The sequence below is a fragment of the Panthera tigris genome, chromosome B4 (genome assembly GCF_018350195.1).
Source record: "Panthera tigris isolate Pti1 chromosome B4, P.tigris_Pti1_mat1.1, whole genome shotgun sequence".
NCBI lineage: Eukaryota > Metazoa > Chordata > Mammalia > Carnivora > Felidae > Panthera > Panthera tigris.
In genome coordinates, this window is record NC_056666.1 from 95243071 (window position 1) to 95266052 (window position 22982).

At 38.7% G+C, this 22982-nt stretch overlaps 1 protein-coding gene across 2 annotated transcripts in view; it reads left to right on the forward strand.

The window, feature by feature from the left end:
• Nucleotides 1-15409: 15409 nt before the first annotated feature.
• RAB21 (RAB21, member RAS oncogene family) overlaps nucleotides 15410-22982 on the forward strand; it is a 41054-nt gene continuing 33481 nt past the window's right edge. Inside the window, exon 1 of one of the 2 annotated variants that reach the window (XM_042992756.1) lies at nucleotides 15410-15830. In XM_042992756.1, coding sequence (XP_042848690.1) covers nucleotides 15681-15830 — 150 coding nt within the window. In that variant the 5' untranslated portion in view covers nucleotides 15410-15680. The remainder of the gene's footprint in view (nucleotides 15831-22982) is intronic. The other variant, XM_015537565.2, reaches the window with a different exon arrangement.

Consider the following 22982-nt stretch of genomic DNA (forward strand, 5'->3'; position numbering starts at 1 on the left):
TAGAGTAGGTTAGGAGGTGTTCCCTTTGCTTCTACTTTTTACATCATTGTAGAGAACTGGTTCCTTAAATTTGTTCCTTAATTGGTTGATAAATTCACCAGTGAAACCATCTGGGTTTGGTGCTTTCTGTCTTGGAAAGTTATTAATTACCAATTCAGTTTCTTTAATACATAGGCCTAGACAAATATTTCTTTTTGTGTGAGTTTTAGTTTATTGCGTCTTTCAAGGAATTGGTTGACTTTATCTAAGTTATCAACTTTGTGGGAATAGTTGTTTATAATATTCCTTTATTATCCTTTTAGCGTGCATGAGATTGGTAGTGACGATACCTCTTTCCTCTGTGATATTGGTAATTTGTATCTCCTCTTTTTTTCTTTTTAATTTCTATCCTTTCTTCTTGGTTAGCTTGACTAGGGGTTTTTCAGTTTTATTGATCTTTCAAAGGACCAACTTTTTGTTAATTTTCTCTGTTGTTTTTGTTTTCAAATCCATTAATTTCTGTTCTAATTTTTAGTATTTCCTTTCCTCTGGTTTAATTTGCTTTGGATTTAATTTGCTCTTCTTTTTCTAGCTTTCCTAAATTGAAAGCTCAGACGATTGACCTTTTTTCCCCCCTAAAATGCATTGCAGGGATTCCTGGGTGGCTCAGTCAGTTAAATGTCCGACTCTTGATTTCCGCTCAGGTCTTGGTTTCAGGGTCTTGAGTTCAAGCCCCACATTGGGCCCCACACTGGATGTAAAGCCTACTTAAAAAGAAAAATGCATTTCAATGTTATAAATGTCCCTCTAAACACTATTTTCACTGCAACCCACAACTTTGGACAGGTTGTATTTCAATTTTTACTTATTATAAAACATTTTTAAAATTATTTTTATTATTGTGAAGTAAGTTCTATACCTAACGTGGGGCTTGAACTGATGACTCTGAGATCAAGACTTGCATGCTCTACTGACTGAGCCAACCAGGCACTCCTTAAAATATTTTTTAATTCCTTTTGAGACTTATTCACTGACTCATGTATTATTTAGAAGTATATTGTTTGATCTCCAAATATGTTGGGATTTTCGAGCTATCTTTGTTATTGATTTCTAATTACCTTGTGGTCTAAGGGCAAACTTTGTATGATGTCTATTCTTTTAAATTTGTTAAGGTGTGTTTTATGGCTCAGAACGTGGTCTATCTTGGTGCATGTTTCATGTGAACTTAAGAAGAATGTGTATTTTGCTGTTGTTGGATGAAGTATTCTATAAATGTCAATTACATCCAGTTGATTGATAGCACTCTTCAATTCTACTCTATCCTTCCTGATTTTTTGCTTGTTGCATCTGTCAATTACTGATAGTTACTGAAGTCTCAAACTCTAATAGTGGACATATCTATTTCTCCTTGCAATTCTATCAGTTTTTGCCTCACGTATCTTCAAGCTTACTAATTCTTCCCTCACCCAGGTTCCAGTCTATTGATGAGTCCCTCAAAAGCGTTCTTCATTTCTGTTATGTGTTTTTTATTTCTAGCCTTTCCTTTTGACTCTTTATTAGGATTTCCATCCCTCTGCTTATATAACTCATCAACATTTTCCACATTGTCCACTTTTTTCTTTAAAGCACTTAGTATATTAATCAGTTGATTTTAAATTCCTTGTCTTGTGGAGCCTGGCTGGGTCAGTCAGTTAAGTGTCTGACTCTTGATTTTGGCTGAGGTCATGAGCTCACAGTTCCTGAGTACAAACCCTGAGTCGGAATCCCCGCTGACAGTGCAGGGCCTGCTTGGGATTCTCCGTCTCTACTCCTCCTCCATTCACTCTCTCTCTCTTTCTCTCAAAAATAAATAAACTTAAAAAAATAAAAAATGAATTCCTTGTCTCATAATTCCAAAATCTTTGCCATGTCTGAATCTGGTTCTGATGCTTGCTGTCTCTTAAGGTTGGTTTTTACCTGTTAGCATGCCTTGTAATTTTTTGTTGAAAGCTCACATGAGATACCAGGTATGGGCCTTTGGTGTGAGTTTTTATGTTTACCTGCTAGGAGTTGGGCTATGTTTAATGCTTGCTGTGGTGTCGGAGACTAAAATTTCCCCTAGGGTCCTTGTTTTTGTCTCCCCTATTGTCTTTGGGTATTCCTAGAATAGGAATTTAAGAATAGAGTCTGAGTCTTGCAGTTCTTTTAGCCTTAATCTCCAGTTATTATTATTCAGAAGGCCTCTTGATGAGGTGGCAAAGTGTGGGAGAAGTGTTATATAATCCTATAATTCAGTCTTCATCTTCTGGTGAGCTTGAGTTGGTTATTTCCTTTCCCCCTTGTCAAAGGCTAGAGGAGGCTGGAGTTGGGTATTTCCCTTCCCCCAGGTGGGTTAGGCTTTGGGAAAACCCCAGTCAGTTAGGCTTCAGTAAAACAGTTTTCCTTGAAGGACCACTTTGTGAAGGAGAACTGAGAGCTCTTTAGCACTCTAAAAATGATTACTGTCCTCCTGCCCCTCAAGGGATTTTTCTCTGCTCCTTACAACGAAAATTTGGTATAGCTCTTCATGGTAAAATTTAGGAAAGTGTAAGGGCCTTCCTAATCCTGGGCCTCTTAGGTGTTTTAAACTCTCAAGTGAGTCGGCAATGAGTTTCCAACAATCTTTTTAGTTGTAGTTTGAAGTTTTCTCACTGATACTGGCTCTAGCTGCTGGTTTTTGCTCCTGGGCTTCTGCTCCCTGTCAACTGTGATTCTCTGTATCCATTTGTCTGTCTCTCAGTTTTTAGGGCAGCAGTTTGCCCTGTGACTTCAGTTCTCTGCTAGATCTGAGAAAAGTTGTTGATTTTCAATTTGTTCAGCTTTTTTCTTGTTGGGAGGTTGGAAGTGATGACTTCCAAGCTCTTTACATGTCAGGTGGGACCAATGTGGTGTCAGTGTTAACCATTTGTGAACTATGTGATAATGAGTCTCATTTTCTCATCTGTGAATAATAATATCTACTTTGCAAAGTTGGAGCTATTTGGGGTTTGTGTATGCAAATCACTTAGCCAAGGTATAGGAGTTTAATGAGTGGTTGCTTTTTTATTGGTTGATGCCACACTTTTCTGAGAATCTGGACACATTCCAAATAGTAATCTAATCTGGACTAAGGATTGCAAACAACCTTTCACAATGATTTAACTAAGTCTTTATTTATTCACTTCTTTCATTTGAAAACTAACACTCAGTTCAGTTTTCAACATCTTCTAACACTTACTTTATATTATCATTCAGTAAAAATTATTTTTCTGAATGATGAGTGTATTAAATCTTCATTCATTCCATATATATAAATTACTTTCTTGAGCTTCTTGTTTTATATCTGCAGCAGCAAATCACTTAGTACTAGAAAGTTCATCAGAGTTAGAAATGGAAGAAATGAGAATGAGTCCTAATTCCCTCACTAATTAGCTGAATGATTTTAGGCAAGTCATTTACATACTTGGGCAAGTCATTTACATACTTCAGTTTCTTCATTCAAATCACAAACTGTTTGAAACAGATGATCAAAAACTCCTTTCAGGACTAAATTTCAAGCTTTTTTTTTTTCCCCAGTAATCTCTACATTCAAGTGGGGCTCAAACTCATGACCCCAAGATCAAGAGTTGCATATTCTTCCAACTGAGCCAGCCAGGCACCCCTAAAATTTAATCTTTTAATCATGGATCAAAATTAAGAACTAACACTTTGTTTTATCATTATTAAATATTTATTTGTTTTTGAGAGAGAGAGAGAGAGAGAGAGACAGGGTGTGAGTGTGGGAGGGGCAGAGGGAGAGGGAGACACAGATTTCAAAGCAGTCTCCAGGCCCTGAGCTGTCTGCACAGAGCCCGACGTGGGGCTCGAACTCATGAACCGTGAGATCATGACCTGAGCTGAAGTCAGTCGCTCAACCAACTGAGCCACCCAGGCGCCCCAAGAACTAACACTTTTCATTTATTGATTTATTAAATATTTATTTATGAGCTCTTGGGTATATTGCACAGTATTAACCATAAGGTATTGAGATAAAGAAGTAGAACCAAATAAACCTAAAGCTTATAGTCCAGTTAGGAGTCAGGCATTACACCAATAATCACACAAGTAAATAATTACACATTGTGGTAGGTTCTGTGAAGGAAACTTCAGTGTTGGTGAATAGTGGGCCCTAGAAGGACTGATTTTATTGGAAGGTCACGAAATATTTTTCTAAGTGACAGTAAGCAATGGTCAGGTAAAGTGTAGGGAGTAGAGAGCATTCCTGGTATAAGAATAGCCAATTCCAGGTATAAGAAAAGTCCTGAGACAGGAAGAGCTTGACACATTAAAAAAAAATGCAAAGGTGGCTGGCTAGGCTGGAGCCTAGTGAGCAGAGGGGAAATGATGTAAGGAGGCTAGAGGCGCAGACAGGGACTTGATCCCCAGAGAGACTTGCCTTGTCAGACTTTGGGTTCTCTCTTAGTGTAATGGAAAATAACTAGGTTCTTCCAAAGTTCCTTGAAGCTGACGTTTAGCCTCACTCTGTAGACCTTTTTCTCTTTAAGATCTGTACTCTGCAGAGCAAAAGAACCTGTCTGAAGAAATCATATCTACAATGACTAATACAAGAGTAGCTCAAGAAGCAAACACTGGATTGCCTTTGGTGTAGGGTTGAAGGCAATGGCTCTCATTGTTGGCTACAGAGTGGAATCCCCTGGGAAGTTTTAAAAATTCCCACTGCCTTGTTTCCCCTTTTGAGAAATTTCATCTAATTAGTCTGGGGTACAGCGAGAAAATTTCTCAAGCTTCTTGGTGATTCAAATGTGTAGTCCAAAAGGAGAACAATTGGGAGGGAAAGCTAGAAAGCTCAAAGTTTTAACAGTTTTTGTTCCACCACATATTCATCCATTTTCAGAAGGAATTTTTAAAAACAGCCAATATGCTTGTCAGGAAGTGTTCTCAGTATTTCACAAAAGTAGACCCTTATAATTCTCACAAGAATGCTGTGATTATTTTCCCCACTGGATAAACAAGGAAATTCAGAGTTTGAGTAACTTGCCCAAGGCCACATCATTAGTAAACAGCAGAGCTGTATTTGAACTGAGGCAATCTGGCTCCAAAGTCTTCATTCTTATCTACTTTGTCATAAGGTCTCCATTTTTGGAATCAGAAGAGAAGTGATAACCTGCCTGCTTTCTGCATTATCAGTACAAGTCTAATAACTACTTATTGGACTTCAAGTCCTCCAAAAAAACCACTTATTAGACTTCAAGTCCTTCAAGACCTGATCCCTAATAAGAAAAAAAGAAAGAAAAACAAAAGCACCCCGGGGGTACCTAGCTGGCTCAGTTGGTAGAGCATATGACTCTTGATCTCTGGGTTGTGAGTTCAAGCCCCACACTGCACATAGAGCTTATTAAAAAAAAGAGAGAGAGAGAGAGAGAGAGAGAGAGAGAAAGAAAGAGAAGAAAATCACCCTATATAGGTAAGACCAGGAAAAGAGTCATAAACAGAAAATAATCTCTTCAAAGAGAACAACTCACATTGTTTTTTAAAACTACTTAGTGAAATTCAAGTGCAGTAAAGAAAAAGTACTAGAAACATATAAAACAGAAATCTCCAACTAAATATGTTGGTAGATAAACTGAAAAAGATTGGTTGGTCACTGTAGTGGCCTAGAAAGTAAAGTGTAAGAATGCTCTCAAAGTGCAAAGGAAAAGCAGACATGGAAATCAAGAGGGCAAACAAGCAACTAAGAGCAGAAAGGCAAAAGACCTAACATATAAACAACAGGCACTCTAGACAGACAAAAAGAAGCATTCAAGAGAGCTGAAAGATCTGATTTTGTAAATTAAAAAGGCTCCCAGAATTCAGGGTAGACTGAATTGATAAGAAAATATACATACACAACCTGATAAAAATTCCTGAACTCTATGAATAAAGAGAAAATATTATTTGCTACCATTTAGAAAGAACAAATTGCTGAAAAGGAAAAAAAGAACCACATTTGCATTGAACTTACTGTTAACTCCAGAAGCTTCAAGGCAGTAGAATAGGATCTTTACAATGGGAAAAGGCAAGATTTTTAACTTAGCTATGATGTAATTAGCCCCATCAAATGAAGGAACAGTCCTTTTCTTTTTTTTAAATGCTTATTTATTTTTGAGAGGGAGCAGGGGAGGAGCAGAGAGAGAAGGAAACAAAGGATCTCAAACAAGCTCTGTTCTGGTAGCAGGCAGCTGGAGGCAGGGTTTGAACTCACAAACCCTAGTTCATGACCTGAGCCGAAGTCAGATGCTTAACCGAGCCACCCAGGCACCCCAAAGAACAATCACGGAAAATGTGCAGTAATTCAGGGGTGCCTGCCTGGGTGGCTCAGTTGGTTAAGTGTCCTACTTTTCATTTTGGCTCAGGTCATGATCTCATGGTTTATGAGATGGAACCCCAGTGTGGGGCTCTGCACTGACAGCATGGAGCCTGCTTGGGATTCTATCTCCTTCTCTCTCTGCTCCTTCCCTGCTCTCTCTCTCTCTCAGAATAAATAGACTTTAAAAAAAAAAGAAAGAAAATGTGCAGTAATTCAGAGAATAGATCATTCACACGCCTCATCTAGAAAAATATTAAGAAAAAAACAAATAAGCTCATGGGTCTGATTAAGTGAGAGAGAGCAAAAATAGACACAATTGGACATGAGAAAGAAGACATACAACATATTCAGCAGAGATTAAAAGGATTATGAGAATACACGACTAGCAATTCTATAACAACAAATCTGAAAGCCTTTGATGAAATGGAAAATTTTCTGGCAAAATATAAATTGCCAAATATGTGCACTCTGTATACAAATTACAATCTTTATAAAAGAGATAGTAAAGATGATTTAAAAAAAAAATTCAGTACTTGAAAAAGGCTCCAGTACCAGATGAATTCCCAACTTCTAAAGAATAGGTAATTCTGTTCCTTTTAAAGAAAGTTATTGTTTAAACTAGAAGGATTCCTAATTTATTTTAAGAAGCCAGAATAAGTTTATGGGGTGCCTGGGTGGCTCAGTCAGTTGAGTGTCCGACTTCAGCTCAGGTCATGATCTCACACCCATGAGTTCGAGCCCTGCATCAGGCTCTGTGCTGACAGCTCAGAGCCTGGAGCCTGCTTCAGTTCTGTGTCTCCCTCTCTCTCTCTGCCCCTCCCCTGCTCATACTCTGTCTCTCTCTGTCTCAAAAATAAATAAAAACATTAAAAAAAATTTAAGAAGCCAGAATAAGTTTAAAATATAGCATTTAACTTCCCATATGTTAGGCATATTTTATCCAATTCTATAATAAACACAATCGGGGTAACAACTAATTAATACATTACTGGGACTCCTGGCTGACTCAGTTGGTAGAGCATACAACTCTTGATCTCGGGGTCATGGAGTCTCGGGGTCCATGTTGGGTATAGAGCTTACTTAAAGATATTTATATTACATTTGGGGAAAATGTTATTTTAATGCTAACTTCGCATCCAAGAATGTAGTGTGTCTTCCCATATCTTCAGGTCTAACTTTTTTTTTATTATGCCTACCAATAAAATTTTATAGATTTCATATATTTAATCAATATTTTTCCTAAGCATTTTATATTTTTCCATTATTATGAATAAAACATGGAATATTTTTCTCATTATTTCTAGGTGCTTGTTGCCAGAAAACTGAAAAACCTAATGAATTTAGTATATTGCTTTGATACATAGCCGCTTTACTAATCTCTTATTAATTCTACTAAGTATTTTATTGAATACCTTAGGTATATAAGCAGTAAAGATGTTATTAATGCTGTCACATCCACAGTTTCCCGGAAATTTAAAAAAAATTTTTTTTTTTTAGAGAAAAAGAGAGAGTGTGAGTGGTGGAGAGGAGCAAAGGGAGAGAGAAAGAGAATCTCAAGCAGGCCCCAGGCTGTCAGCACAGAGCCCTTGCACAGCCCGATGCAGGGCTTGATACCACGGCCCTGGGATCGTGACTTGAAGAAATCGAGAGTCAGAAGCTCAACGGACTGAGCCACCCAGGTGCCCCTGGAAGTTGTTTTTTTAATGAAAACCACACTAGGGGGGCATTATAGGGACATAAAGAAGACATATCTTGTTAATTTCTCCCCGCCCCCCCCCCCCCCCAGCATCCTAAGGGATTCCACTGGGGAAGAGAAGAATGGTTGCGTTTCAGCCAAGCTTCATCTCCTTTCTAGTCGATCTTAATAAATAATGTAGCTCACAAAATCTGTGCCTTTGAGAGGTTTTTTTGCTTGCTTGCATAGAAGTGACAAAAAATAATATACTCATCAGTAAATGGTTTTCATTAATTCATTGATTTAACTAAATATTTTTAAATGCCTACAATGTGCCAGGCACATTGTATGCATTTTGTGTGCACTGGGCATACAAAAATAAGAAACAGTCTCTGATGTCAGGGGCCTTATGAGATAGTAAGTAGACAAGCTCCTGAACATTTAATTTCGATATATTATATAATTGCAAAAATAAGAATATATATAGGGCGTTATGGGAGCATTGTGAAAAGAGATTCCTAATCCAGTTTAGATAGGAGTGGTTAATAAAGTCAAATACAGTAGAGAGAGCCAAACAGGTAACTAAGACATGTCTACTGGATTTTGCAATATTGAGATCATTTTTAATTATACCTGAGGAGTGCTATGGAAACAGATAGAGTGGTTTGAGTACTGAAAAAGTGGAGATAATGTATGAAGATATCTTATTTAAAAATGAATTTGAAGTGGAAGACTCCTTCAAAGATGGAGAGGCCATATAGTGTGAGATTACTATCTAAAGCTATACTGTTTACATTTGGAATTTGGCTCTAATGTTTCTTAATCTGATCTTAGTCAAGTTACTTAACCTTTCTGTATCTTGGTTTTCCTTCTCTGTAAACTGGGAAAGAAACTAATAGTACCCACCTCATAGCATTGTTAATGGAATTAAATTAGTAAATACATGTTAATGGAATTAAATTAGTAAATTAGTAAATATTTACATTAGTAAATAGAAGTATGGTACATAGAAAATGCTGAATAATTGTAGCTTTTATTATTAGGTAGGAGAGTTGGAAGTTGAGGAAGAATATACCTGTTGACCTAGTTTTAGTGATCTCAGCAGAGTCATTTACTGAGAGTACCTGTTGTAGGTTTAATTAAGACCAGGAATACCAATTAAAAACCAGAGGTTGTCAGACTAGATTTAAACAAAACAAAACAAAAACAAGACTCAACCGTATACTGTTTACAAGAAACCCATAAACATAAATTAAAACTAGAAAGACAGAAAAAGATATACCATACAAACAATAATCAATACAGCGTTTAAAAAGAATTACAACAGCTATATAGATATTTTTTTAAAGATTTTATTTTTAAGTAATCTCTACATGCAATGTGGGGCTTAAACTCACAACCCCAGATCAAGAGTCACACACTCCACTCGAGCCAGCCAGGTGCTCCTGCAATAGCTATATTACTATCAGACACAGTAGACTTCAAAACAAGGACTGACATCAGGAATAATGAGGGGTATTACATAATAATAGAGGGTCAATTCTCCAAGAAGGTCTAACAGTAGTAAATGTATATGCACTTAATAACAGAGCTTCAAAAATAGACGAAACAAAAACTGATAGAGCTGAAAAGAGAAATAGACAAATCCACAATTGGGGTTGGAGACTTTGTCATAGAAGTATTAGAAAATCAATATAAAGATAGAGAAGATCTGAATAATTCTATCAATTCACTTGACCTAATTGACATTTATTAAAAAAAAAAAAAAAAAAAACTTGTCCCAACATCAACAGAATGCACATTCCTTTCAAATAAATAGAATGTTCACTAAGACCAGATTCTTGACCATAAGACAATTTAAAACAAATTTAAACAAACATACGAAGGATGTTCTTAAGTGATGACAATTAAATTATAAATCCAAAACAGAAAGATATGGCAAATCCTCAAATATTTGGAAATTAAATGACACATTTATAAGTAACTATTAGTTTTATATTGCTGCTATAACACATTGCCACAATTTTAATGGCTTAAAGTAAAATAAATTTATTATCTTACAGTTCTATAGGTAAGACACAACATGGGACCCCACTTGCCTTTTCCAGCTTCCAGGTGCCATCTGCATACTCAGTTCATGATACCCTTCCCATATCTTTAAAGCTAGCAATGCTGGATCATCACTCTAACCTTGTTTTTGTTGTCACATCTCCTTTTCTGCTTCTGGCTTCCACTTTCAAGGATCCCTGTGATTACACTGGGCCTGCCTGGATAATCCAACATAATCTCACTATTTAAAGGTCAAATGATTAGCAACATTAATGCCATCTGCAACCGCAATGCCCCTTTGTTGTGTAACCTACCATATTCACAGGTTCCAGTAATTAAGGGCTGGGAGAAGGAGAAGAGGGATGTTATTCTGCCTTCCACAACAACCGCATTTGCTCAAAGAAGAGAAAGCTTCAAGGGAAATGTAAAATGTGTGTGTGTGTGTGTGTGTGTGTGTAATGAAAATACATTGTGTTAAAATTTGTGGATACAGCCATTATAAATACTTGTAATAAAAAAGAATAAAGATCTCAATTCAGTAATCTAAGCTGCCACCTTAAGGAACTGGAGAAAGAAGGTCAAATTAAATCCAAGCAAGCAGAAGGCAGGAAATAATAAAGAGTAGAAATCAATGAAATTGAGAACTGAAAAATAATTGAGAAAAATCAATGAAATCAAAGCCAATTCTTAGAAAAAAACATAAATAAAATTGATAAATCTCTAGTGAGCCTGACCAAGAAAAAAAAAAGAATACATAATAAGCAATATCAGGAATAAAAGGAAGATCAGTACAGACGTACCGACACTAAAGAATAATAAGGAAATATTATGAAGAACTCAAATTAGAACCAGAAGTAGAATGAGGAAAGCCTAATAGTGATAAAAGGGTATGGGAGGAAGCTGAAGCCAGAAAAGAAAAGGAACTGATAGGTAGCCCTGAGAATGAAATTAATGACTATGAATTTGTATTGATGCACAAAATCCAGGTGGCTCAGAGAATTTTTCCAGTTTACTTGAAAGGTGGTGTTCTGTGATGATGCAGTAGGAATATAAGGATATAAGACAATAAAGCATGTTGGTAAAAGAAGAGTTTAGTTGCTCAATATGGAGGCCAAGCCTGGTGATGAGGGAAGGCAAGGGTATGAGGGAGTTAGAAGTAGGGGGGATGGAGAGACCAAGAGAGGGCTGATAGATGGACTGGGGATGGGGGTGAATTTTCTGCATTATAGCTCCTCTGTAAATGTTCTTTCCTCAGTAGCTGTTCTTGGTTCAGCCTCATGGGGTTTACACACAACCTGGAATTTAGTCTAAATGATTCAAGGGAGGGACACATACGCAAATAGGGTTGGGGAGTCAGCAGCAGATGGAGGCTCAAAGAATTGGAGGTTTGTACAAAAGAAAAAAAAAAGATTTATTGAAAACGAAGGCATAAGAGAGCTGGTATTTGTGGAGGGTTGTTCATTTATTTCACATCTCCCATGTTCTAGGCATTATTCTGGACACAGGGTATAATGAATGGTGAGCAAGGCAGACAGATCTTTACTACCATAGGGTTTATGGCTGTAATACTGATAAATAAATAGGTAATTGTAATATTTAATGATATATGCTAGGAAGTACTTAGAAAGTGGCATAGAGGAATGGCAAGATTTTAAATGAGAACTTACCAAGCAGGAGTGAGTAGCCAATAGGAGAAAACACTCAAGCAAGTGGGACTGAATGTTATAATCCTCAGTATATATATACTTACAAACTTCCCATTAGAGCATCCATGGCCATTGGAAAGCTCTCCAAAATCACAAATCTCTCATAAGAGCACTCAAATTATTTCACCAGGGCAAAACAGTTTCTCTGGTAAGAGACTTTTCCATCACTATACTGATTTATTACTCAAGAAAATGGAAAAGTATAGTCATTCAGGCCTAGTTGAAGTGGACAAGTCTCTTTAGAATTCCAGCTCTATATAACTACTGATATTTAGTTTTAAGAAGTAAGCATACAGGCCTGACTCAACAAGACTGCTAACATTCTGAACTGAACCTTTTCAGTAATTTAGAAATTGCTGGTACACAATTCTATTGCCAATCATGCCAAACAAACACTTTCATCTGATACAACTTCATGTTCTGGTTATCTCAAAATACAATTTATAAATGTAAATATAAAATAAACATCAAAGGAGCCTGGATGGCTCAGTCAGTTAATCATCCAACTTCGGCTCAGGTCATGATCTCTCTGGTTTGTGAGTTTGAGTTCCACATTGGGCTTCCCACTGTCAGCATAAAGTCTGCTTCAGATCCTCTGTCCCCCTCTCCTTCTGCCCTTCCCTTGCTCTCTCTCTCTCAAATAAATAAACATAAAATAAAATAAAATACACATCACAAGTAAACAAAGTGGCTTCTTGTCCTACCTTTTTAACTATTGAGAGTGTATGTTTTTAGTGGAAATTGGTAAGTTGTAAGAATCTCGAAGTTTGGCTTAGATTCCTTCTTGTTCTTGTTCTTTTTTTTTTTTTAATTTTTATTTTAGAGAGAGGGACTGCACACAAAAGGGGGAGAGTGGCAGGGTGGGGGGTGGGGGTGGGGAGAGAGAATGAATATCACGATCCTGGGATCATGACCTGAGCCTAAAACAAGAGTCGGATGCTCAACTGATTGAGCCACCAAGGCGCCCCTTAAATTCCTTCTCTGACAAAAATATATATCTCAAGACACTTTTTTTTTGAGACACTTTTAATTAATATTGTCACCTTAGGGATAAACACCTTGGAAACTGTCCCTTCCTCCCTTCTCCTAGACTACATGTCTCTTGGAATATTCTCGTTTTCTATAACTCAGAAGAAAATCTCCCAATGGTTTCTTTCTTTTTCATGTTGAGGCATTTCTGAGTTAGTCTTGGGTGTGCTCTAGCCAACTTGGTAAATTTCATTGAGCTGCTTGTGCCCCATTGTGGCCGGTGCTTACAATTACAGCTCAGTTTTGTTCGCCTTTGCGAAGCCTCTGAACTGTTGCTTCAGATGCATGAATAGTCGCCTCTGAAAGCTGGAAAGAACCACAGGAAAATGGGAAGAAAGCCAGCTAAAAGGTAGGGGCATATGGGCTGCACAAGAAGAGAGGATACCTGAGCAAGGACCAGATTCTGATTGAAAGCAGAAGGAGGTATGGATGCCAGGTTGGCATCAAACATGGCCACTACACATTACTTGTAACTGTGTTGCCTCCCACACTAAAATACGATCAAGCCCCATGAAGGCAGAGACATCTTGCATGACACTCTGCAAAGATTGTTGAATGAGCAAATGGAGGAACAAATGGGTTTAGTCTATAGCAAGTTCACAGGAGAGAACAATTTTTCTTTCTATTGTCCTTTTGTTTTTTAAGTTTTTTTTATTTAAGTAATCTCTATACCCAACATGGGGCTTGAACTCATGACACTGAGGTCAAGAGTTCCATGCTCTTCCAACTGAGCCCGCCAGGTGCCCCTCTTTCTATTGTTAATTACTAGTACTAGATGCTTAAAATGGCAAATGCTTTGACAATTCTGTTTAACAAAGCCCCATATGTCCAAGAGCATTTCTCAAACCTAGTATTTTATAGGCTTAGATTTATGTGTTCACTTGTTGTAATTAATAAATGTTATTTATTACATTCCAAGGGCACTTGGGCACTACATTCCAAGCTCTGAAGATTTAAAAAATGTGAAAGACACAGTTCTAGCCCCCAGAAGAGAGCACATCAGATTATAGTGTTATCCTTTCCAATCCATTTTTCAAATTATAGGCAGAGTGATTTTTTTTTAAATTAAATCTGATTATGTCAGCCCCTTGATTAAAATCCTTCATTGCCGAAAGGCTCTTTCAGTATTGGCCCCTGGCTTCCTTACAGGTCTCATCTGGAGCTCTTTTCCTCTCTGCATTCTTACCACATTTTCAGTTGCTGAACTTTAGATGCTCCTTCCTACGTCAACGCTGTTGGACATACTGTTCTCTCTACTTGCAAAGCTATCCTCCCTTCTGGCCTAGATTACTCCTAACCAAATGCATGCATTACTCTAGAATGCAAAATGGGTTGAGTCCCGATATACCTTTGCAGGATACTCTGAACTGCTTTATCAAGATGACAGCATTCATTATGTAATTGACTGTTTTTGTCTTCTGCTAAAATGTAAGCTTTAAAAAAAAAAAAAAAAGATTTTCTTTTTAAGCAATCTCTACACCCAACTTGGGGCTTGAACCCAGAACCCTGAGATCAAGAGATGAATTCTCAACAGACTGAGACAGCCAGACACCCCTAAAATGTAAGCTCCTGATGATAGAGATGTTGTATCATGTTCAGTACAGTGCCTGGCACATGGTAGGCACCTTCAAATATTTGTTGAATGAATGGACTATCAGGTTTGAAGTGGAAAAGGAGTCTAATGAAAAAGAATATGTTTGCTTGAGTGACACTAGATTTCTAGTTGCCACATTTCAGAACACCTGTGTGGTTTCTTAGAAGAGTGTGTTTCATAAAAGAGGAGGGAGGCAGATCAGGAAAGATAAGCAATCATCCAAAAAGTCAGTTCTCTCAAGGTGGAATCAATATGGAATGTCAGAAGCTTCATGGAAGACAGAAAAACTGGGGAGCCAAGACATACTGGCTTAAGATGTATCATTCATTCATCCCCAAGTATCTCTAGAATTCCTATTATGTGCTTGGAACAGGAGTTAGAAATTCAAAGGTGGGCCAGTCTTACACAGTTCTTGCCCTTAACAAATCTACAGCCTACTGAGAGACAAATACTCAGCGAAGTAATTTCCGTGAAGTGTTGCTAAAGAAGGTATGTACACCGGTGTCATGAAATACCTAATTAGGGGTGGGGGCCGGGGAGAAGGAGAGGGATGGACAAAGGGACAAGAATGGGCGGTGAGGCGAGCCTTTTCGGTTTAAACTGAGACCTGAAAAATGAGGAGCCCTGACGGTCTGCGGAACTGAAAGAAGTTCAACAGCTATGATTTGGAATCCCACCAAGAGTGTCAAGAGATTGAAGGGCACCTTGGTAGATTTGGCTTACAGCGACCCCGGTGTGAGGGGTCATCAGCCTGGTGAACATTCCCTGGGCACGAACGATAACGTTCTGCCTTTCCACATTCCAGCAGAGCTGGGCTTCCTTCAAGTCATCTATCCCTTAATCCCGCAGACTTCCACCAACTGCGGAGTGGTGGTGACCCGCAGACAACCTAACTCAACCGGAGACTGCGCGGAGCCAGTCACAGCCAATTCCACCCCGGGAAGAGGCTCCAGAAACCCCACCCACGTCCAGGCACGTTTTCCTGGGCCGAGTCCCAGGGGCCGCCCGCGGCCGCCACGGTCACGTGACCCGAAGTGTGACGTAGGAGGAAGGAGACGCCATTAGAGGGAGGCGGAGAGGGAGTGCTCTTCGCCTTTCCTCGGGTGCCTGACGTGGTGGCTGGGGGGCCCTTCATTCTCGGACTTCCCTCGGCCCTTCCAGGCTTCGCCGGAGGCGAGAGTGGAGACGGCGCCCCGGGTTGACGGGTCGGTGCGGAGGGGCCTGCGCCGGCCGCGGCTGTGAAGGCGCTGCGGCGGCTGCGGGGAGCTCGGCGCAGCTCTAGGGCTCGGGCGGCGGGGAAACGGGATGGCTGCGGCCGGCAGCGGAGGGGCGGCGGCGGGCAGAGCCTACTCATTCAAGGTGGTGCTGCTGGGCGAAGGCTGCGTGGGGAAGACGTCGCTGGTGCTGCGCTACTGCGAGAACAAGTTCAACGACAAGCACATCACCACTCTGCAGGTGCGGGCCCCAGGGAGCGGAAGGTGGAGCCTTGGGGCCCCTACCCCTCCGGGGCTGTGAGGACTTTGCTGCCATGGTCTCCTGGATCTGGGCTTACAGATCTCAGGCCTGTCACCGTCGTCTTCGTTTCGGAATGCTTTTCTGAATGCGTCCTAGGGACACGCGGGGTCGGGGCATCCTGTAGACGTTAAGGACAGGCTGTTGGGAAGGGAGTGGAAGGGCCCTGAAAAGTCCCCCGTGTGGCTGCGCATATTGTGGAGTCCCCATCGCTTGGCTAGTTTTCCCCTTTGATTCACTTCCGCTTGTGCCCTAGGTGCCTTCACCCTACAGTCACTGACTGTCTGCCCTTTTTCTTTCTTTCGGAATTAGGAACTTAGCTGCGGATTTTATTTTGCGAACCTAGGTGCTTTGTAACTTCAGCGCTTACTGATGACTAAGTGTTTACGCAAGTTCCATTTTGTCCTGGCTTCGAGTAACCTGCTGATTGGCGAAAGAGTCATCTTTGGAGGGTTTTTGAAATGACCGCTTGCGGGCGTGGGTTACGCAGTTTCCTTGCTGCCTGCATGGGTCTGACTTAAGGGGCAGTCATACTGTGAGGTCGGTCGACCCACATGCACTGGGAAACGTCATGTGAATACTAGCCAACAGTTGGTCCCCAAACTAACAGCTTCGTTGCTGCTGCTACTTACTTTCTTTGCTTGTAGCATAGGGCCGGCTTTCTTCTGCAGTTACCTTAAGGTTGGTAGGAAAAGTGTTAAAATGTAATCATAGATTGGGAGTGAAGCCAGCCCTTTGAGGCAGTTATAGCCTCCTCCCTCTTCCAAAGAAATCAGTTTGCACGTGTTAGAAAAAAATATCCAACTAATCTAACTTTCTCCATTTAGTTACAGGTAGTAAAATCGAGTGTACTTTTTTTTCCCCTTATGTTTATTTATTTTTGAAAGAAAGAGACAGAGTGTGAGGGGGAAGAGAGAGGGAAACACAGAATCGCAAACAAGTTCCAGGCTCTGAGCTGTCGGCACAGAGCCTGAGGCGGGGCTGGAACTCACAAGCGGTGAGTTCCTGCCTGAGCTGAAGTCAGATGCTTAACTGACTGAGCCACCCAGGCGCCCCATAAATCGAGTGTACTTTTGAGCCTGATTGTCCAGGTTCATATTCCACCTCCATCTATTTATCTGTGATCTGTTATCTATTTAGTATGTTCTTGGGCATGTTAATTAACCTGTTTGAGCCGAAGTTTCTTCGTCTGTTAAAATGGCCATAATAATAATACCTAGCTCATAAGGTTGTCAAGACAAGTATACGTAAAATCACTTAGGACTTGGTCTGTTGTAAGCTCTCCATCTTTACTACTGGCCCAAATTGCACAATAGACTTTCATTAGTGATTGTGTAGTGTGTAAGAACATTGACACTATTTAATAGAACAATCTCCTAATTGTTGTGACATTTGATATTTGATGCTATTATTAAACTACTGAGTCTAGAATTCACAAGGATGCTCTGATGATTCCATGTTCTATTTTTACTCCTGTTTTTACTCCTCTTACGTAAAGCACAATATCTGAAAAAGTGAATGTCAGGAAACTCCTTTTTTTTTTTCTTTGCATCCTTGTACAAGAGCACTTACACAATTTTAGTAGTTGTTATTGTTGAGTGTTGCTAGTGAAATCAAGGGAATTTGTAGGATAAATACCTATGATTATTTGGAACTTAGGAATTCATTTAGGTAAAGTAATAACAATAGTTAACATTTAATGAATTCTTACTGTACCGAGTACTGTACTTTTCTTCTGTCATTTAATTTTTATTATAGCCTTTGAGGTGGTAGATAGTTTTATTAGCCCCATTTTGCAGGCAAAGAAACAGGCTTGGTTAAGTTGAATAATTTGCTGGCTGTCATTTTGCCATAAGTCACGCACGGTACCCAAGCTGAAATTTGAACCCAGGTCTGACTTCGGATTTTGAGCAAGTAAGTCACACTGCCTCCGGATATTGGTAAATCACCCCTTTAGTGGTTATCTTTGTGCTACAAATCTTACATAAAAGAGGAAATCATTATAATTGAGCCTCCCCCTTTAAGATAATTTAGTCCTTCAACCCAAAAATCGCACCTTCATTATGCATTTCAAAAACATCCTTGAAGCTAAAAGCAGCCTAAAGGTTTTTAAATATTAGAGACCACTTCAACTATACTGGATATATAAAGGATGAAGTTTATGGTAGATTTTCAGTATCAAAAACATAGCAGTCCTGATTTTAGTATTTATATAACTCTTATCATAAACAATGTCTGGATTATATTGTAGAATTGAGGATTTTGTTGCATACCAATGTATGGAAGCAGTATTTAATCTCTTTCTCTTACATATCAGTTCCTCTCATTTTAATTTTTTTAGAGAATTGTGACCTATTAAATAACAACCATGTATAATTTTAATTTCTAAATGGAGAGGAAATCATGCATCAGAACATCAGAAGACAACAGAGGAAGAGTCCCTCTTTTTTTCTCAACAGAACTACCTACTACCTATCTTTTGACATACTTTGTGTTTTGCAAGGTACACTATCTTACAATCATGTTCAAACAGTTATGAGACCAAGGAAACCTAAGGTAGTTTATGGTTCACTGTTTCAGTCTTTTGTTTAATATTTCAGTCAAGTGATTGTTCACTCTTGTCTGACCATCTTGGAGGTGAGGTGAACTGGTACAGAAAGTGGGAAACTTACTATGTCCTAAGATGGCCCATTTCATTTTTGGACAGTTTTAATTTTCAATAAATTTTTCTGTGTATAAAGCCAAAATCTGTTTTCCTTGTAGTTTCCAGTTCTGTCCTCTGAATCTTGATCACATAAGATATCCCTTCTGATAGTTGAGGACAGCTGTCATATCCCTTGGTCTTATCTTTTGGGTAAACAGCTCTGGTTCCTTTAAAGGAATCTCTTATGACATCTTTCTAAACCATTTCACTATTTAATCATTGTCCTCTTTCCTTAAAATGTAATTCTTTGAGCTGTAGAAAAGATTCCAAGTGTGCTTTGAATTTAGTAAAGTACAGGCTATCACCTTCCCTATTGAGAATCCTTTTCCAACACTGAAATAGAAAAGATTCTATGTGCTTGTGGACAGCTGCTACATTTATTAATATTGGGCTTGCTGTCTTAATCCCCCTCCCCAAAAAGGCATTACATCCCTCAAAATCTTTTTTCTTTTATAGCTTTTTTTTTGGGGGGGGGTCCCTAAGGTATTTGAACCATTAAAATAGGCTTTGATAAATTTACTCCAGTGGTTAAAGCCTGTTAATGTCCTTCTAAAGTTTGATTTTAAGTTCAAGAAACATTGAGCTCCTGTGGGTCAGATACTTGGTTGGGTTCTGGGCATGCAAAGAAAAAGAAGGTTATGTTCCCTACTGTCTGGGTTAACTACTCATTTTAGCTTTGTCACCTGAAGATTTGCTAAGAATGTCTTCATTGTTTTCATCAGGTCATTAATAAAGACTTTGAAAAGGGGAGACAGAGGGAAAGAGAGACAAAGCTCTGCGGCAGGTCTCATTATAGTCCAGTGATGTGTGACCAGAGATGTATTTTTCTTTAGTTGTGCAGTCTTAGGGTGGGGCTTTTTCAGACTATGCTTGAGCCGTAGTCTTTCTCTTTGAGTGAGAAACAGTTACTGGTGGAGTGTTGTACATATTAATGATAATGGAAACAGAAAACAGCCTGAGATTTACTGTTATGGGCTATTAACTAGTGGGTAGAAAGCCTTTAATGAAAATGTTCTTCCAGCATTATAAATCTAGCTTTTTGCCCTAGCTACATCAGTCTTGCCCACAGGGGATATCATGAGATGCTTTGTCAAATGCTTGCAGAAGACAAGATACACTGTGTTTCTGCATTAGGAAGCCATATGATGTGGTTAAAAGGGACAGGATTTTGAAGTTAGACTTGGTTTCATATTTTGGCTCCTACTTCATAAGCCTTTATGATCTTGGCAGGTTATTCTAACGTTTGTAAGCTGGCTCTTGATCTATAATGTGGGAGAATCTCACTTATAGGGTTTTTTTTTTTTTTTTAGTTTAGTTTTTTTTTTTTTTTTTAAGATTTTATTTTTAGGTAATCACTACACCTAGTATGGGGCTTGAACTTACAGTCCCGACATCAAGAGTCAGTGCTTACTGAACAAGCCAGCCAGTGCTTACTGAACAATTGGCATGAATTATTTTGAGAACCCATGCTGTCTCTGAAAGATCACTACATTGTCTTTTAAAATTGTTTAGAATTTTATACTTAATATAATCATATATGTACACATATATATGTTATTTTTTATATACATTTATTATTACTATACATATACATATATATTTGCTTATTCATTCTAGAGTTTTGGCTGGGATTGGCTTTTCTGGAAATTAACTTCTTTCTAGAAAATTGTGACATTGGCCATGCTTTAGTGTTTTAGCACTGCTCCCTTTTTTGCAGAGCTCCTCCTAGGTTACTAATAATTAAGACATAATCTTGTAGGTGAGCTCTCTAAGAACTCAAAATCTTTTACCTAGCTCAGGAAACTTGATCTTATATAATGAGTCCCCAAGCTCTCTTACATGATTAACCTAAGCAATTAAAGTCAATGATTATTTCATACATGTTAAATATCAAACATTGTAATAGCTGGGGAATATAAAGAATAAGGTACTTTGACCATTGTTTAGCTTTCTTGATTTTATTCTTAAATGTTTGTGCCATTTTGATTGTAACTACCTTTTCTCTTTGGTGATCACTTCCTTTTCTTTCGTTGTATGCCCTTTCCCCCCCTTATTTGAAGGTGTTTTCAGATCGTGCACTTAGAGTGTTTTCTGGCACTTTCCACCAGTCCCTTATATAAAAAGTAACATTTTTATAATCTGAACGATCAGTCATTTTCCGTTTTAGAATCCTAACTCGAATTCCGCCTGTCTGCCTTGTGTAGTCGGGTAGGTGGCTGTCACTTGATGAGCAAAGCAGTGCTGTAAGGTTGGCTAGGCAGATAGTATCCTGATAGTTTGGCAAATGAAGAAACTAAGCTTTGTATTCAATTTCTGAGGTCCCACAAATGGTAATGGTGTACGTGTTTTCTTAAACTTGAAGTCTACTACTTTTATCCCCCATGCACCTTAACCTCCTGAGCAAAACTTGGCATTCAGATTCTAGCAGTTGATTTTACACTTGGCTTCATAGTCTCTAGTCTAGGAATCTTGGTTTGCTTACTTGTAAGATTAATGTTTTGAATGTCTGAAACATCTTCCAAGTAGTTCTGGAAGCCACACCAGTGTTGAACAGTTAATTCATTTACATTATCTTTTGGAGAGGGACGGGGGTGGGGGCGGGGGGAAGAGAGAGAGAATCTTAATCAGGCTCTATGCTCAACGGCTTATGGGGGGCTTGATCTCATGAGAGTGAGATCTTGACCTGGGCCGAAATCCAGAGTCAGACGCTTAATGGGGTGAGCCACCCAAGCGCCCTACGTTATCTTTATAAAATAACAATAGTTGAAATCTTCATGTCACCCCCTCTTGGCATTTTACTAGATACATGTAGGTTATGGAGGGTGGGTGATTTTCTTTTCTTAAAATAGTTTTTCTGAATTTTGGTTTTAAGTTCCTAATATATAATGTCTGATTGCCATTTTCTGTTTTGTGTTTTGAGCCACTCCTGAGAAGTAACTTTTTGACTCTTATTTTCAAAGTAGTCACTTGGACTGTAAACTGATTATGATTCTTGTATTTATGGAAATTAAGGACAAGAAATGAAGTATTCAAGCAGCCAGCTTAGTTTTCTTTCTTTTATTTAATTGAAATACATTTGACATACAACATTGTATAAATTTAAGACATAACATGTTAATTTGTTACATTTGTATGTTGTGATAATGATTGCCATTGTAGCAATGCAGCTTAGTGTTCTGATAGCTAATTTTTATTGCCTTGCTACAGAGGACTATTTTATAAATTATCTGCCTGAATCTTTTTATGCCTTTAGTACTTACATATTAAGTAATAGATACTTTAAACACTTAAGTCTGAAACAGTGTTAGTGACTGTAACAAAAATAATGTCAGTGTTTCGTTTTATACACACACACACACACACACACAGACACACTAATGAAGGTATGTTGAACTTAAAAGATAATAAAGACAGGAAAGTATTTGCCTACAATTCAGTTACTTTGCTGCTTTAGGTATATTACTTTGCCAGCGATTAGGAACCACAGCAAGTGATCTGGCTAATAACAACAACAAATACAAAAAAATGATTAAGTTATGAAAAGACAGATACAATTTTTCTTATTATTTTCTATAATTCTTTTTTAAAAAAAATTTTTTTTTTAATGTTTATTTATTTTTGAGACAGAGAGAGACAGAGCATGAACAGGGGAAGGGCAGAGAGAGGGAGACACAGAATCGGAAGCAGGCTCCAGGCTCTGAGCCATCAGCCCAGAGCCCGACACGGGGCTCGAACTCACGGACCGCGAGATCGTGACCCGGGCTGAAGTCGGACGCTTAACCGACTGAGCCACCCAGGTGCCCCTATAATTCTTTTTTTTTTTTTTTAATAGAGATTAAAAAAAAATATATCCACTATGCTTTTGGATAAGATGTCTGGTAAATAAGTATCAGGTGCAAATGATGGATGTGTGCCTCAGGTAATGAAATTGTTGATTTAATACCCCTAAAGTTTGGAAGATGAGGTCATTGGAATTATAAGTAGTGGTGCCGTAACTCAGGGTTTGGAGGAATAAGGTGGGACATCTACCATTACTCTGATCCTCATTACTTTGTGCCTACCCTGGGAATATTTTTGTGAGTTGAGTTGGTATCCAGGAACACTTAGTGTCCCACGTGGAGGAGTGCCAGGTTAGGAATGTGTATGTTCTAGAATAAACAGCTTTGTGCAATGGAAAAAGTACTGTGGAGTCAGACAGGCTTCTACCCACTGCAGTACCCAAATGAGTTGTCTGACCTTGAGTGAGTCACTGTATTTCTTTAAATCTCGGGTTCACAACTGTAAAATGGCTGTAAAATAGCTACTTCCCACGGTTGTTACAAAGAGTAAATGAGAAAGCCCAGCTTAGTGTTTGGCACACAGTATATATGTACTATTTATTTTCTTCCTAT